Raw genomic sequence first — 14,638 nt, 5'->3', positions numbered from 1 at the left:
TTGCTACTGGGAAGGCTACAATAACTTTTTATCTGAAAATAGCATGATGATCTCCAGATTTTTCTTGCTTAGAAGTTAACTCTAATCTTTTAGAAATTCAACAATTAATGATGACATAGCTAACCAGCAGAAATGAGAATTTCACCTGCATACCTATAAGCTAATAATCATGAAGAAAAAAAGAAAATAGAAAATAACATTTTTCTTAAGTTTACATTGAACTACTGAGTATGTAATGCTATTACTTAGAGACAAGAATGTAGGAAATGGAATGGCTGGAACAAAAGTGCTTCAGGAGAAACCCTGGGTGCCCAGCTGAGAACTGAGCCTTGCTTGGACACGTGCTCCTCCCTTCTCTGCTGGGTATTTTCCCCAGAGCTTCAGCTTAGTGATCGTGGCTCCATCCCCAAGCCCAGCATATTCCAGCTGAGATCCACCATGCTGAGGTCCAGCAGAACCCCCTGAAGCCTCTCCACCCCCATGAGGAGCAGCTTACCAGGGTGTTTCTCTTCACCATGGGCGAGGGCTGCGGCGTCCCCGAGACCGGCGTGGAGCCAGGGGTCCTGATTTCATCTATCATCATTCTCACTTTTTCAGGCACTTTGGTGGCATCGCTACAGATTTCCTCCCACCCAGGCAGCTTGGATTTTAGGAAGTCTGCACACTGCATCCAAATTAAAAGGTACTTGTCAAAGATAGGCTTTATCATAAAATTGCACAAATCTACTGGATAACTTTCATTATACCAAAATGGAAATACTTTCTAGGATTCTTCTAAGGAATACCTCTTTGAAACAAATAAGATGTTGTAAAAACATCTCTTTTGCAGGGTCAGATATTGGAAGTACCTGATCAGTCCCACGTGTTTTTTTCTTAATACATGATTAAAAAAAATTCACAGTAACCCTTGGTTTTTGCTACAGTACATTTCATAGAATAGTGTATTGTAAACATCTTCTGTGAACTGGGCACACTTGTCTGGCACTTCATTTTTTCTCAGCTATTTCTGACAGTCTGGTGTACATGCTGCAGGAAACATTCAATACTCCTGTGTGCCTGGATTTCTGTTTATGCTCACAGCACTGACCTGAACGTGGTAGAAGTGCATGTGCTGGGTAAAGCTGCAGTGCTTGTCAACCAGAAAACAGAATCTTCTTTTCTCTTCAAGGAGAGCTTCTCTGCAGCCTTCTGCAATAAATCTCTGAATATCACTTTGTCGAGAGGTCACGGTTTCCAAATACTGAGGGAAAAAAGGAAAAAAAATCAGAGAGAGCCTCTGAGTTTTATTTAATGCTATATCCAATTAGTTAAGTAAACTCTAAAAGCCTTAGAAAAGCTTTTGGAAAGGCAGGGTGGGATAGGCTGACTCTACTTCCTTCCGAGTCCCTCTCTTTCCCTGCACAGATCTGACTTGCCTGATCTCATCAGGTGAATGTGCATTGTCCCTACAGGCAATTAGCAGCCTATTTAGGGTTGTGAGGGGGGTGTGTTGAAATTAGACTAATGACCTTTGTCTGCACCACCACAGCTCCATTTATTCACACAAAGCTGGGATGAATCTGTGTTTCATTTAGGAGGGGGGGTATGAGTTACTAAAAAGACTGAACTATATTTATCTGAGATTATGAGGATTAATTAAATGCTAATCCTTGAACTCAGACCCAGAACCTTCAAAAAACCCTCAACTCTTATGAAAAGCAGGTTAAAAGACAGGCAGCAAGAAATAGGAGCTACTGTTACCTACACTTACTGTACTGTGTTATACACATAGATGTCTTTGAAAATTAAAATAGATATGGAAAAAAAATACATGTAAGCTAGGAGGAAGTACAAGTGTCATGCAAATAAAAATATCTATGAGAAGTGTTTTCAGAGAGAGACAACGACAATGAGAATCTGATTTACTAATTTTACAACAGTTTCCCTTCCGTGTCTTGCCATTTCAGATTTCACCTCAAGGTGGCAATGCTGCATTAAGGGCAGTAGGAAAGGCACTAACACCAGTTGGCACTGCCTGCTTAGGGAAATGACTCTATAGCAAATTACTACTGAATTTGCATAGTTTAGCTGACTCCCTGTGTAGAGCTCTGCTTAAAGGTGCAGTTACAGATCAATTATTGGTCAAGGGATGAAATCTAGGAACCAGAGGTCTCTGAATATGTACACTGGAGCAGTGAGAGCTCAATTGCAGCTGCAGTACAAACTCCAGGAGTGCCTTCAGCACACACCAGCTCTGAGGAACTATTAAGTTTTTCTGTTGACCAGTTCTCATACAGAGGAAGAAACAAATAAGAGACAATGCACTGACCTCCATTTCTTTGTGCTCATACTTTGTTACATTTCGTGCTCCTTGGCTTTTCCTTCTGATTTTTTTCAGCTCAGCTTGAGACTTCTCTAAAGAATCCAGTTTGCTTCTGTGTTCAGTTTGGTACCTTTTTAAAGTTGCCTGCAATCAAAGCATTTACATCATCTCATAAAGCACTCAGCCCTGTATCTGGGTAAGGGACTGAAAAGCATGACTGTGATCTCAGATATTGCTCACACACCCCAAATGACTTCAGCAACTGCTGTGGTTCTGTAAGGAGCTATGAAGTCATACAGAGGTTCCCTTTTTAACTTATATAAGCATGAAAATTTTGGCCATCTTTATATATATAAAGTGCATTTCTATTAAAGTTGTATCAATTAATTAAATCTTGGGAAACAACATCAAAAAATTCTTTGACTAGCAACAGACAAATAAAATAGGAGTTTTAGAATTCAATGTACTTACAGTCATATATTTTACATCCAGGTCTGTTTTCTTCTCCAGTTCAGATATAATTTCTTTATGAAATTTTTTGAACTTTAAAAACAAATGAATTAAGGGTTATTAAAAATTAGCAAAAGTAGTTTATAATTTCACAAGCAAAATTAATTAGAAGAAATCATTTAACTTACACTCTCCTCTAGACTGTCATTAAGTTTCTTGTGTGTTCTTGAGATTTCTACCAGAACTTGGCCTGTTGATAAACACACAACTATATTGGTTTCTTTCTTAGGCTTCTGAAGTTAGTTAACAAAGAGGAGTAATAAAATACATTTAACTCAATACTCATTAATGGTTATATTAAGAGGGGTAGGAAATTTCTTGCTGTTGCTCATCACAGCAGCTGAAATGAATAATTAACTCTGGCCACAGACAAACCAAGCAGTTCATAAGTGATAGAAGAATAACTAATCATGCATTGTTATGCAAAAGGGCCCTGGAGTGCCAGGAAATGCTTCCTTCTCTCTCTTCCTTCTCTCCAGAGCAGCTCCTGTTCTTTTAGTTAACAGCCTCTTTTTGTGCCAAGTCAGAGAATAGCACACAAGTTGTTACTACCCAAATAGCTGCTATCCATTTCATAGTCTGAAAACTAAACTTCAATATTTATTAAGTTACTGCACCTTCAGAGTCAACAAAGCAACCTTTCAGTTCCCTCACTGCACACCTGCTAAAACAGACCTGCTCCACACAGGAATTCCCACCTGTGCTGCATTAACCAGCAGCCAAGGCAAAGCAGATTCCTCAGCATCCTCACAACAGACCCTGAATATCCCACTCAGCTCTGCATAGACTTAACACAAATTCACACAGCCCAGTCAGGACTACGAGCAGCTGAAAGCTGAACTGTTCCATTTTGCTTCAGGAGGATACAGAGGAAACATCTCTCCATCTTTGGGTGTGGCTGTACGTGCAAAGCAGTGAGAGCCACGGGCTGGTGCTGCCCTGCCTGTGCCAGCCACACCACCCTGCCTGTGGCAGCCACACCACCCTGCCTGTGCCAGCCACACCACCCTGCCTGCAGTAGCCACATCATCCTGCCTGCAGTAGCCACATCATCCTGCCTGTGCCAGCCACATCACCCTGCCTGCAGTAGCCACATCATCCTGCCTGCAGTAGCCACATCACCCTGCCTGTGCCAGCCCCTGCAGCAGCCACATCATCCTGCCTGCTGCTCACAGCCACGTCAGCCCCACGCCCTTCCCTGCCCTGGCAGGGGCACACAGACAGTGCCAGCCCTGTCTGGGAGGTGGCAGCACTGTGAGGAGAGCAGCTGAAGGGCCCAGATCAGAGCAGCTGCTCCCAGCTCCTGACCAGGGGCTGCTGCCAGAGCTGGAACTGCTGGGACCCTGATCAGATCCACAAACTGGGCTGCCTGTGGAGGCCTTGACTAGGGATGTGTTTTCCTGGCACTCCATTTGCATGGCAGGACTGGCAGGTTCAGTTTGACAGCTGGCTCCCTGGCACACCTCCTGCAGTGATCCTTGTATCCCTCAATAACCCTTGCAGCTGTCCCAGCTGGATTTGCCACAGGCACCTGCAGTTGTGCTGTCCTCGTGCACAGGCAGGGCTGCAGTGACCACAGTTCTGTAATTCCTGCACATCACTGCCAGTCACTGCATCTGGCTGTGTGTCCCTCCTATTTGCCATCTTGTGCAATTCTAGTTTCCTTTTTTTGAGTTAAAATAGAAAGGATGCATTAGGTGCTCAACATGCTCAAAATATTAATTTTGTTTTCTACCATCTATATCCTTTGAGAATCCTTGAGCAAAAACTTATCATCCCATAATGCTTCAGATCATTCAGCTGTTCAGAAAAGCTCCCAAAAGATGCCAATAATTAAAAAAAATGGCTCAATAAATGATTGACAGAACTCTTTATCAGAACTTTCTTATTTTCTTTCTCATCTGCACAGACACCCAAGCCTGTCTCCCAGAGAGCAGGTTGGTGACTTGGTAACCTTCTCAGGCAGAAGCATCCCCCTGTCCATGGATGTGTTATCACCTTTCTCCCTTCTAATTTATCATTCTCCAGTTACATCATCTCAAAATCTTCACTTCTTTAAAATGAGGACCACATCTCTTGTGAAACAGCATGACACAGCAGATTATAACTAAATCTTACAAAATGTGGGTCTGCATTGTTGTTCATGGGGAAACATCAGGTGGTAGAGGAGGAAACACACGTGTCTGTCCTGGCTTTTCAGGAATCCCTCTTCCTGCTCCAGTGCCCACTCCTACCTCTCTCTGCACAACACACTGCAGGACACTTAGAGGAAAGAATTGGAATGCAGTGAGGACAGACAGCCCCTTGACTAGCAGGAAAAGGAATTCACAGTCACAGAGGAGTGCTTTTATTTTTTTCTTTTTCTTTCTTCTTTTTGAAATATTTATAGTTTTTCTGAGTTCTGTACAGCCCACAGAGTGCTGTGGGTTTTTTGTTTATATTTAAAGTTGCTGGTGACTATAGCAATATAAATACTCTGAGAAGTGAGAGGTGCCATAGTAATTAGTTGCTCACATGCAATAGAAAAGTAAATACAATTAGTTACACAAACACTTGAAGTAACGGAGGTAAGCAGTGTTATTTTAAGGCTCCAGAGGTGAATGCACTTTGTTTCTGTTTCACAACTCAACTCAAAAGATACATTTTAGACTGTAATGGACTTTTAAAATTAGAAGAGTTTTGTGAATACTTATCTACAACTTAAAAAGGGAGATGTTGATAAAAGAAAGCAGGAAAAAATATCAAGAAATACAAATAAAATGATAATGTTTGTTTGGTTTTATATCACAGATTAGAGAACTGTTTAGGAATCTGTTTTGTTGCATCTGTATTTTCTATTGAGAAACTAATACAGACAAGAATTTCATTAATGATGATGGGTTTGTTGCAAAAACCCCCAAAACAACCATGAGTCCAAAAGGTGCAACAGTCATTTCTCCATAGGCAACATCCCCTGAGCAAGAAAAATCCCTGAAAGGCTGTCTTGCCCAGGAGATGAAAGCCAAGGAAAGCAATTTCCCTCAGAAATACTCATTGTAAGGCCAGGACTTCTGCAGAAGTTACACTTCAACCTCACTGTTTGCACTGGCTGATTGTTCAGGTTATTTACCTTTTCACCTTGTGTTGACTGTTCTTGTGAAGTCTAAAAGAATTTGTTCAAGTTAGAAACAAAAATGGAACTCAATCAATAGAGTTCTGTCATTGAAACAAGGATCAACAGCTACCTACAAAATCACTTAAACTTTTAAATACCAAATAGCTACATTAGAATCAATAAAGGTATTAATTACATCAGCTTACTTGAAATTCAATTTTGTTTTATCTAGAGGAGGTTGCTCTTGAAAAAATTCAAGTCTCTTAATAGTGAGACTTTTGTAGATGTCTGGGAACAGGCAAAATGCTTAATTATATCACTCATTTACCTCCTGTTGTCCTGTTTTGTATTCAGGGCAAGTGGATTAACTTTGTGACTTAGAGATGAAGCCACATAATTATTTCTATTAAACAAGAGAATGAAAGGCTGAGTCAAAGATGCACATGGGGACAGCACAGTCCAAGTGTGCTATTAGCTGCTATTGCTGGCAAGATGGTCTTTCCTCCAGGTCACCCTCTGCCCAGAAAAAAGGCATTTATGACATGGGAAAGTTAGAAACAAAGTCTTTGAAAACAGCAGCCCCCAGGAGGTAGTAAAATAGGAAATTTCAAAGGAATACAGTGTAACAAATAAATAAATATGATGGAACAAAACATCTGCCAAGCTTCAAACATGTGAAATTTATCATTCTGTGATAGGAAGGATTTAACTGTGCAAGAGATGCTTTAATGAAACCAAAAGGTTTAATGGAACTTCACATATGAGGCAAGAAAACCATAAAGAAGGATAAAATAATGCAAAACTTGCCCAGCTCTAAGTGCACTTTTCTTCTGGTACAATTTGTCCAGAATGCTTTAACACACTCTGTAGAATTAACAGTAATATGCACATAAATCACTAGGACTAGGTCAAGTCTGCCTTTCCTCACTGCATGAGCAAACATGGAACAGGAATTCAGGAGTGAATCTCTCTGTAATTCATTTTACAAAATGGCATTGACACATTGACACCATCCAGTGCCATTTTGTGAAGGTGACTGCAGAAGGTGAAGGAGAGGAGAAAAACAATAAAGAATAATCAAGAAAAGGGGAAGAGATTTTAAAGTATAGTAAAGTATTTTAAGTCCACTCTACATGCTAGCTATAATACCCTGAGGCAGCTAAAGCCATACATAAATAAAATAAAAATAGAAGCAAGGAGAACTTCACATTCTAAATGGCATTCTGAGATTAATTTTAAAATATGCAGAGTTCTCATTAAGGCTGTGAACAACACAAATGTTTCTGTGATATAACAAGAACAAGCAAACAAGTGAGTTAATTTAAAACAGATTAAGGGTTAAGGGAAATAAGTAATTACTTCCCAGTCTCATTGATACAGAAGAGATAAACAGTCCTGCAGGATGCCTAAGTCTAAGCAGTCTGAGTATCTTGCCTCCACGGCCAGACAGGGTAGTAAGCAGCAAGCAATAAATAGGATTTATTGCTGGACACTGTTGCTAATTCTGTGGGCTGGGCACTGGTGGTGCTTGAACTGATGAACTCCCAGTGCTCCACCTGCTCCTCCCCACAGGACTTCACTGCTGAGCTCCTGAGAGATGTATTCTAGCCCTGGCTGACTTCTTAAATGTCTTTGACCACAATCAAATTTTCATCTGATTCCAGTGAAAAAAATCCAAATGACCCAACCCAAAACAGCCTAAAACTTCAGCCTCTGTTTTTATCCAGTTCAATTAATTCTTTCCAGTACTATCACAGCAAACACACTTGGCCAGGACTCCACAGCTGCTTTACCCAGCACACAGAACTTTCTAGGCACAAGATGCATCTGTAGGACCAAAGGGGAATTTTAGCATTTTACTTTTACAGCAAATGCTGTACACTAAGTTCTGTCCTTCCCAAATATGAGCTTTATTTTGCAATGTACACGTTTGCCTGCACATCTAGAACCTCCCCATACAAGTGCCTGTCTGTTTCTCACTGACACACACTTGGCAATGCTCTCTTGAGCACTTCCCTGTCATTAGGTTACACATTGCTCTCAGCATGGCACATAGCACCAAAGAATCCTCTTATTCAAAGATCCTTTTCCCATTTCATAATTAAGCAAACAATGAAGGGATAGAGCACAGTTCACTTCTATTCTAGTAGCCTAGCACCTCTTATGATATCATTTCCTTTTGTGGCCCAGGATCAGAACTATATATAGTCACCCTTTCTTGTCCTAAACCTTCATTGATCATCATGTGAAATAGTTTAAGACTTTCCTAGTACAGAGGACAGAATTTTAATCACTTGAATTAAAATTATTATTTTTCTTTAAAACGTTGGGATATTTAAATATTAAAAGAGACAGAATACTGCTCAGCTCTTTATACCTTAGAAAGTCAATGCCTGTTTATAAGCTATATTCAGTTAAACCTGAAGATCAACTTGCTTTTGACTAAAATTAATGCCAAATTCTTTCAGCTGGACACAGGTGACTTTAGAAAGAACTACACAGTTCATACCATGCTATAAAGTGGGCAGTGAACTGCTAATCCTTGACTTATTCCCACATACATAAGGCTAGACAAGAGTGAAAATTAATGAGATTAACAAGACCATTTTAATTTCCAGTTACTCAGAGTTTGTTCTTGGGGTGATGCTCCTATTTTCCTGTTTGAAATGGAACAAAAACATTAACTCACATTGTATTCTAAAGAGGAATGTGACTTTACTGCTGATTCAGCAAAGTTCAGTCTGCAGTCTAGTTTCCCCATTTCTCACAAGATGTTTTGATCTCTTAGTCAAAAAAATTTCAGAGATTAGAATTTTTTAAAACATATTATATCATTGAACAGATGATAATCAACATGAAATATTCAGCTTGTCTCAGATGATCGGTAAGCATAGAAACTAAATTTTAATGTTATAAAAAAGGAAAAGTATATGCCATGTAAATAATGCATGAAAAATTACAAACTTGTTTTTCCACCTGTTACTCCATTACTAATATATATGAAGTCTGCTGCAGGCATTTTTGTTATTTTTTTTTTTTTTTAACCCAAACATATAAACCAATTAAAGTGTGTATGTCAGGGACTCATGTTTCATAGGGCCTTGGAGGCTCTGTGCCCCTCAGCTTTTCATACCTGAGCTGCAGTGGTGTGCAGGGACTGGTAATCTTCACACAAGGCAGGTGAAAAGAAAATAAGTTACAATAGAGCCACAAGCCTGAACTTGCCTGGATGAAACCCTGCTGGTTTGAGGCAGATTAGTTAAGGAAGATCATACAAGAGAGATAATCCCTGTTTTACAGCAGGGATGGAACAAACAAATCATGCTAACCAGCAAAAACTGAAGTTTTTATGTGTTTCCAGTACCAGAGAGGGTAAATATTTAAGTCATCATTATAAATGTTACATGAAATGCAATGAACCACAAGGAATGACTGCAACTTTCGTTACAGCATCTTGGAACTGCCACTGAGTTTCACAATCTTAGCAGTGACCAAAAAAAAAAAAAAACAAACAAAAAACCCCATATCTAAATTGAGTCAAAAGTTTTGATAAAATTCTCTTACTCAGAAGTCCAAGACAATTGGTTTGGTTCCCTGCCCTGCCCCGTGGGACTGTTAGTGACATCTACAATGGATACTGGATTATTTTTTTTGTTGAGAAATAATTCAGCAGGAAGAGCTGACTGTACAGACTAAATATATCCTTTCACTACAGGATTTACAAGCTAGCTACCAATATGACGTTATTTTCCTCATTTTCTTTCCATTTTTCCTCTCACTGAGAGCACTGAAGTACATTTTTCTCAACACAGGCTTATTTCACCTGGGGCTGGTGGTGAGGAAAGGCAGGGAGTGCTCAGCACTCTGAGCTTAGAGATGTGAGAGAGAACAACCTGCTGCCCCAAAGGAGCCCCTGGTGATGGAGCTGGGTTTGGGGGTTCAGGCTGGGGGAGAACACACCTGGAGTCACTCTGGGCCAGCCACACCTGGCCACAGCCCAGCCAACACAGCATGGACACACAGGTGAGCTCCAGGGCATCCTGCCCAGGGCTGCACTGCAGCTTGAGAGATGTGAGTGAGGCTCACCTGGAATTTACCCGTCCCAGCACAGTGAGAAAACATTCTTTAAAGAGTCCCTTCACTACTTCCTCAGGCCTTTGAGGCACAGCAGGAAGATACCAAGCCTCACTCATTGCAGGTATTTTGAATATGGATTTTCCCTGAGGGTGTGTGCTCATGAGCACCATCAGGGGTTTCTGAGCTGAAGCCCAGTCAGGGCACACGGGCAGGTGCTCTCCCAGCTGCAGCTGCCCACACACCAGTCCTGGTGCCAGCACCACCACACAGCCCCACACAGCCACCTGACAGGGCAGGGCTGCAGGGCTGTTACACCCCAGATTATCACTCACTAAAACCAGGAAAAGCACCTTTGGTTTGTAGGGTGCAGTAAGGCTGGGGCAGGTGGGGAATAAAATATTAAAACTGACTGAAAAATGTAACCTATTATCTAACTTAACATGAAAAAATAGCTGGGGAGAGATCACTGAAATCCTAGGAATATCTGTCTTCTTTCTTTTCTCTGGGGCTACTGCAATCTTTACCAAAGGCCTTGTGTATTTTCATATTCTGCCTCCTCCCATCACCCATTTCTAGAACCTGAAAATGTGTATCTGGAAGTCTTCATAACAAAATTTACAATGTAATTGTATACAGAACAAACTTTTTTTAGGTAGTTCTGTGAGAACAAACTGCAGTATCTGTTTCTAGACACATTCTTTATATTCCGTAACAAACCCACCTCTCATTCACTGTGCTTCTTGAATGCCTCATTTCTGGTTTATATTCCAGCAGGGAATTATTACAGAACTTACATCCAAGACTGGCTCATCTCCTTTCTTTTAGCAGACTGGAGGCTTGTATTGCACAAGCCTGGAATGTTACTGCATAACTGGAAGATACAAAACTCTATTCCTGTCAAACCCCACAAATACTTAGTATTTCCCTTTCAAGACAGCTCTCTGTGTAGTTTCCTTTTATAGCACAGGAATGGAGTGGCTTCTTCATATGAAATTCCCTTATAAATATAGCAGAATACTCTTTTATTAATGCTCCATAGGAAAAGCTGGCCTGATTCTAACTACTTAAACTGCAGCCTCTCAGCTGGTTTCCCAGAAGTTTCCACCAGATGAGGTGCTAAAGGTTCTGCAGCTGCTGGCACACTTCCCTCTCCTTTCTGCCCAGCACTATCCATCCCAGAGGCAGCACGCTGGGATGCAGGGATGCCAAGGATGCACTGAGGTGGGCAGGATGGCAGGGATGGCAGATCTCTCCTCCAGCTGAAATGAGCCGGAGAAGGGAAGAGTGCCCAGTGTCATCTTTCCAAGTGAAATAGGATTCCAGCTGACAGGGTCAATGTATATGTGTTAAAGTAAGCCAGCAACTCTCCTCCCTCCCCTTTTTATTTTAATGGAAGCTGAGCTAGCATCATTCATCCTAAACCATGGGACTTTCTATTTTCTGCTTGATTTTCTCACTAGTGAGAGTGACACAAGCTTGACAGTTGTGGACAAAGTTATGGAGAGTTAAAATTACACCAGTTGACAGGCAAAAGTGTTTTATGAATGTGTTCAAATCCTATCTTTTAACCTGAAGAACAGTCTGTTCTTTTGTGCTTGAGAGGAACATCAAGTTCAGGGCTCATCTTCTCTCAGGAAAGAATTCCATTTCCTCTGTGCACCATGAGCAGTTTTGGGGTTTTCTCCCCTCCTCTCTCTATCTTGTGACTGCTACAACAAAGAGCAATCTTTGACTTCAATACTTGCTTCTCTAGATCATTTGTAGTGGTTTTTAACCAAAAGAATTCTTCTGAAGGGAACCAAAAATTTTTCCCAAATTCTTACATTTTAGACGGCTGATGAGCATAAGCTCCTGCATATCTGTTTCCAATTAAGTTTTAACACAATGCAACTATAAAAACAAGCCTATAAACCAGAGTAATCGTTAAATAAATTATCAGTCTCGGTTGGATTAGGAGAGACTTTTGTCTCCTCTGATTGTTCTATTAACATACTGATCTTCTGCTATTTAGTTCCATTGATCAAAACCATGCAATGCAATATTTTTCTTTCTTCTTCTATTTGGACAAGCAATTAATAGTTTACACTCCTTAATTCTTGAGCAACAAGCTCTGGGTGCAGATCCATAATGCAATTGTGGGTGACTGCTGTAGATACCGTTGCTACACAACAAACTGAGTGGGACTTTACACCCGCACTATAAAATGAGATGTAGCTACAATGACTGTCAGGTGCTGGAGGAGATAGTTGGGAAGATAGGAGAAGCAGAATTCCACAGGCAAGCAGGAAATAACCTCCCAATTCCTTGTGCAAGTGAAGCCTACAGGGACAGCCCGTGTTACTAGAGGAGATTTTATTTACATTATAAGCACTAAAAATTGACATGACAAAGCCTGACAAGTCTTTGTGTTTTGGGCAAGACAAAAACAATCAGCAACATGTGAAAGTTACTATTTTAATAACATGGTGAAGTGTCTGTGTGAAATTGGTTTATTTATTTTATTGCATTATTGAAACACAGCATTTTGTGCTGGTGTGGTATGCTGAAATTTGAATAGTATGAAATGTTAACATTTTTAAACATGCAATTTCTTGTTTTCTATCTTTTGTTCCTAGAGGGATTTCCAAAAGGTGCCTAGGAAAAGAGGTATGCAAATTCCACATTGCAGAATAGCTTGAAGCACATAAATTCAGATTCTGTTCTTTTAATGCTCATTGCCAAGTCTGAGGGACTACAAGCTCAGAAATTTAGGGAAATACAAAATTAGAAAAAATGTTGACTCAATCAACTCATCCCTTATTCATAAGGATTGTGTTATGACTGCAGCACATTCTTCGACTTCCTCAATTTGCTTAAATTATTCTGTATTAAAATAATGCAGAGAGCTTCAACCAGACTTGAAAGACAGAGATACTTAGTACAAAAGCTCTGAATCAGCTGGAATATCCAGATTTCCTTTTTGATCTCATTTCCCTCTTCTGCTCCAATCTCATTCAACAGAAGAAAGGATTTCTAGCATTTTTACTTGATTTTTTTCCCCATGACTTCTCCAGCCTCTCTGCTTTCCACCCTCTACTTCAAAAAAATCTCCTTTATTTCAATTCCATTTCTGCTTGTCCCCTGCTGTGGGGCTGGTGTCCCTTTTACTGTCTCATGTCAGAAGCCCATGATCTGTGTTTCCTTGTGGGGAGGAAGGATTGGCTGTGGCTTGATACCAATCTTTACATCACATTGGCAGTGAATGCACTCTAGGTCACCCAGCAGGTTTGGGTTTGAACTGTGAAACCACCTCTAATTTGGCAGAGATAACAGAAGTATTATGCATGACAGAGCTGCTAGTGGTCAACCACTTGTGTTTTGGCAGGTCCAAAGGAATTCCTGGATGAGATTTGCACCGGGGGCTGCAGCAGCTCCCCTGGAGTTAGAATGGGCAAAGTTTGATCTGTCCTTACACACCCCATACTGCTCAGCAAGCACTGCAATGATGTTTTAATAATTAAAACACCAAAGTGTACGGTAAATACTTTTCTTCTCAAGCAGATACTTTTAGAGACACCTGGGTGTATCATATTTCTTTGGTAAATAGTCCAATATTGTAACCCAGCTTCAGAACTTGTAAGACTTTTTCTTGAAAATGCAAATGATCTGTCACAGACTTCTAACCACATTATCCTGCCTTTTCCAGCATTCATTGACTTTCCTTATCTCTATATTAAGTATTCCATCAGAAAGTGTGTTGGAAGAAATCCAGGGTTGCTGTTTGCCTTCAGAAGAATAGATTTTTCTGTAGTAACAGTTAAAGCAGCAGGTGAACAGGAAGGAGGGAAGAACGCCATGTTTTCTCAATATGGTATTACAAATTTTGAAAAAGATTTGTAATTGCAGGATGGAATCTATAGCTAAACAAAAATACATTCTCAATCATAATTCTGTGTTGTCCCAAATAATAGGGCAAACCAGCTATTTTCAGAAGTCAGCAGAAGATTACCCAATGATAATATTTCCAAATAAGCAGACAATGTCCCACAGTGACAAATTATAGATCAGTCACTTCCATGCATCTGACCAACTGCTTGATTGCAAAAACTGTAATTGTGCCTCTTCTGCTATTTCATAAGACTCTGCACAGCCATTTCTTTTAACTGTTCCATAGTGTGACAGCAGCAGCTCTGCTTTCTGTAAACAGCCTGCAGAGCAAACAGAGGAGCTGCTGTCGGGACTGTTTGCTCTGCCCTGTTTGCTGTTCCACCACTCCCAGCCCTCAGCACTCACCCACCAGTGCTGTCAGAGCAAACCACGAAAATGCAGCAGCCACACAGAAACCAGGGCCCGCTCTTCAGCAGGGGTTTGCCCCCTCAATTCTACTTCTCCAGAGATATGAAAAAAAATTAACCCATCCATGGTAATCAGGTGAATTAACAAATTACGGTGAGTTACAGGAGGAGATGCAAGTTACATCCTACATTGCCCAAAATCAAAATTCAGAGGCAAGACACATCATCAATTTATTTTTGTCAAACAACAAATGAAGGCATTAAACAAATGCTTATTCTTTGCAGTACAGGTCCCTGTTCTTCGCTTTGCAGTGACATGAGAACCTTTTGTCAGAAATATCACAAATACTTTGTACTCTCTTGCCCAGTGTGGCAATTATG

General features: G+C 40.6%; 1 protein-coding gene across 1 annotated transcript in view; it reads right to left on the bottom strand.

Moving 5' to 3' along the window:
* The window catches only part of BAIAP2L1 (BAR/IMD domain containing adaptor protein 2 like 1), a 32,831-nt gene that overhangs the window by 6,459 nt on the left and 11,734 nt on the right, over positions 1–14,638 (bottom strand). The window contains exons 4-8 of the mRNA XM_058035599.1: positions 2,941–3,002; positions 2,774–2,845; positions 2,309–2,446; positions 1,088–1,240; positions 497–664 (exon numbers count right to left, since the gene is read on the bottom strand). Of these exons, the coding sequence (XP_057891582.1) occupies positions 497–664; positions 1,088–1,240; positions 2,309–2,446; positions 2,774–2,845; positions 2,941–3,002 (593 nt within the window). The remainder of the gene's footprint in view (positions 1–496; positions 665–1,087; positions 1,241–2,308; positions 2,447–2,773; positions 2,846–2,940; positions 3,003–14,638) is intronic.

Source organism: Melospiza georgiana, chromosome 16 (assembly GCF_028018845.1).
Source record: "Melospiza georgiana isolate bMelGeo1 chromosome 16, bMelGeo1.pri, whole genome shotgun sequence".
Taxonomy (NCBI): Eukaryota; Metazoa; Chordata; class Aves; order Passeriformes; family Passerellidae; genus Melospiza; species Melospiza georgiana.
Note: the sequence above shows the minus strand (reverse complement) of the source record. Positions and strands in the feature narration are given on the sequence as shown.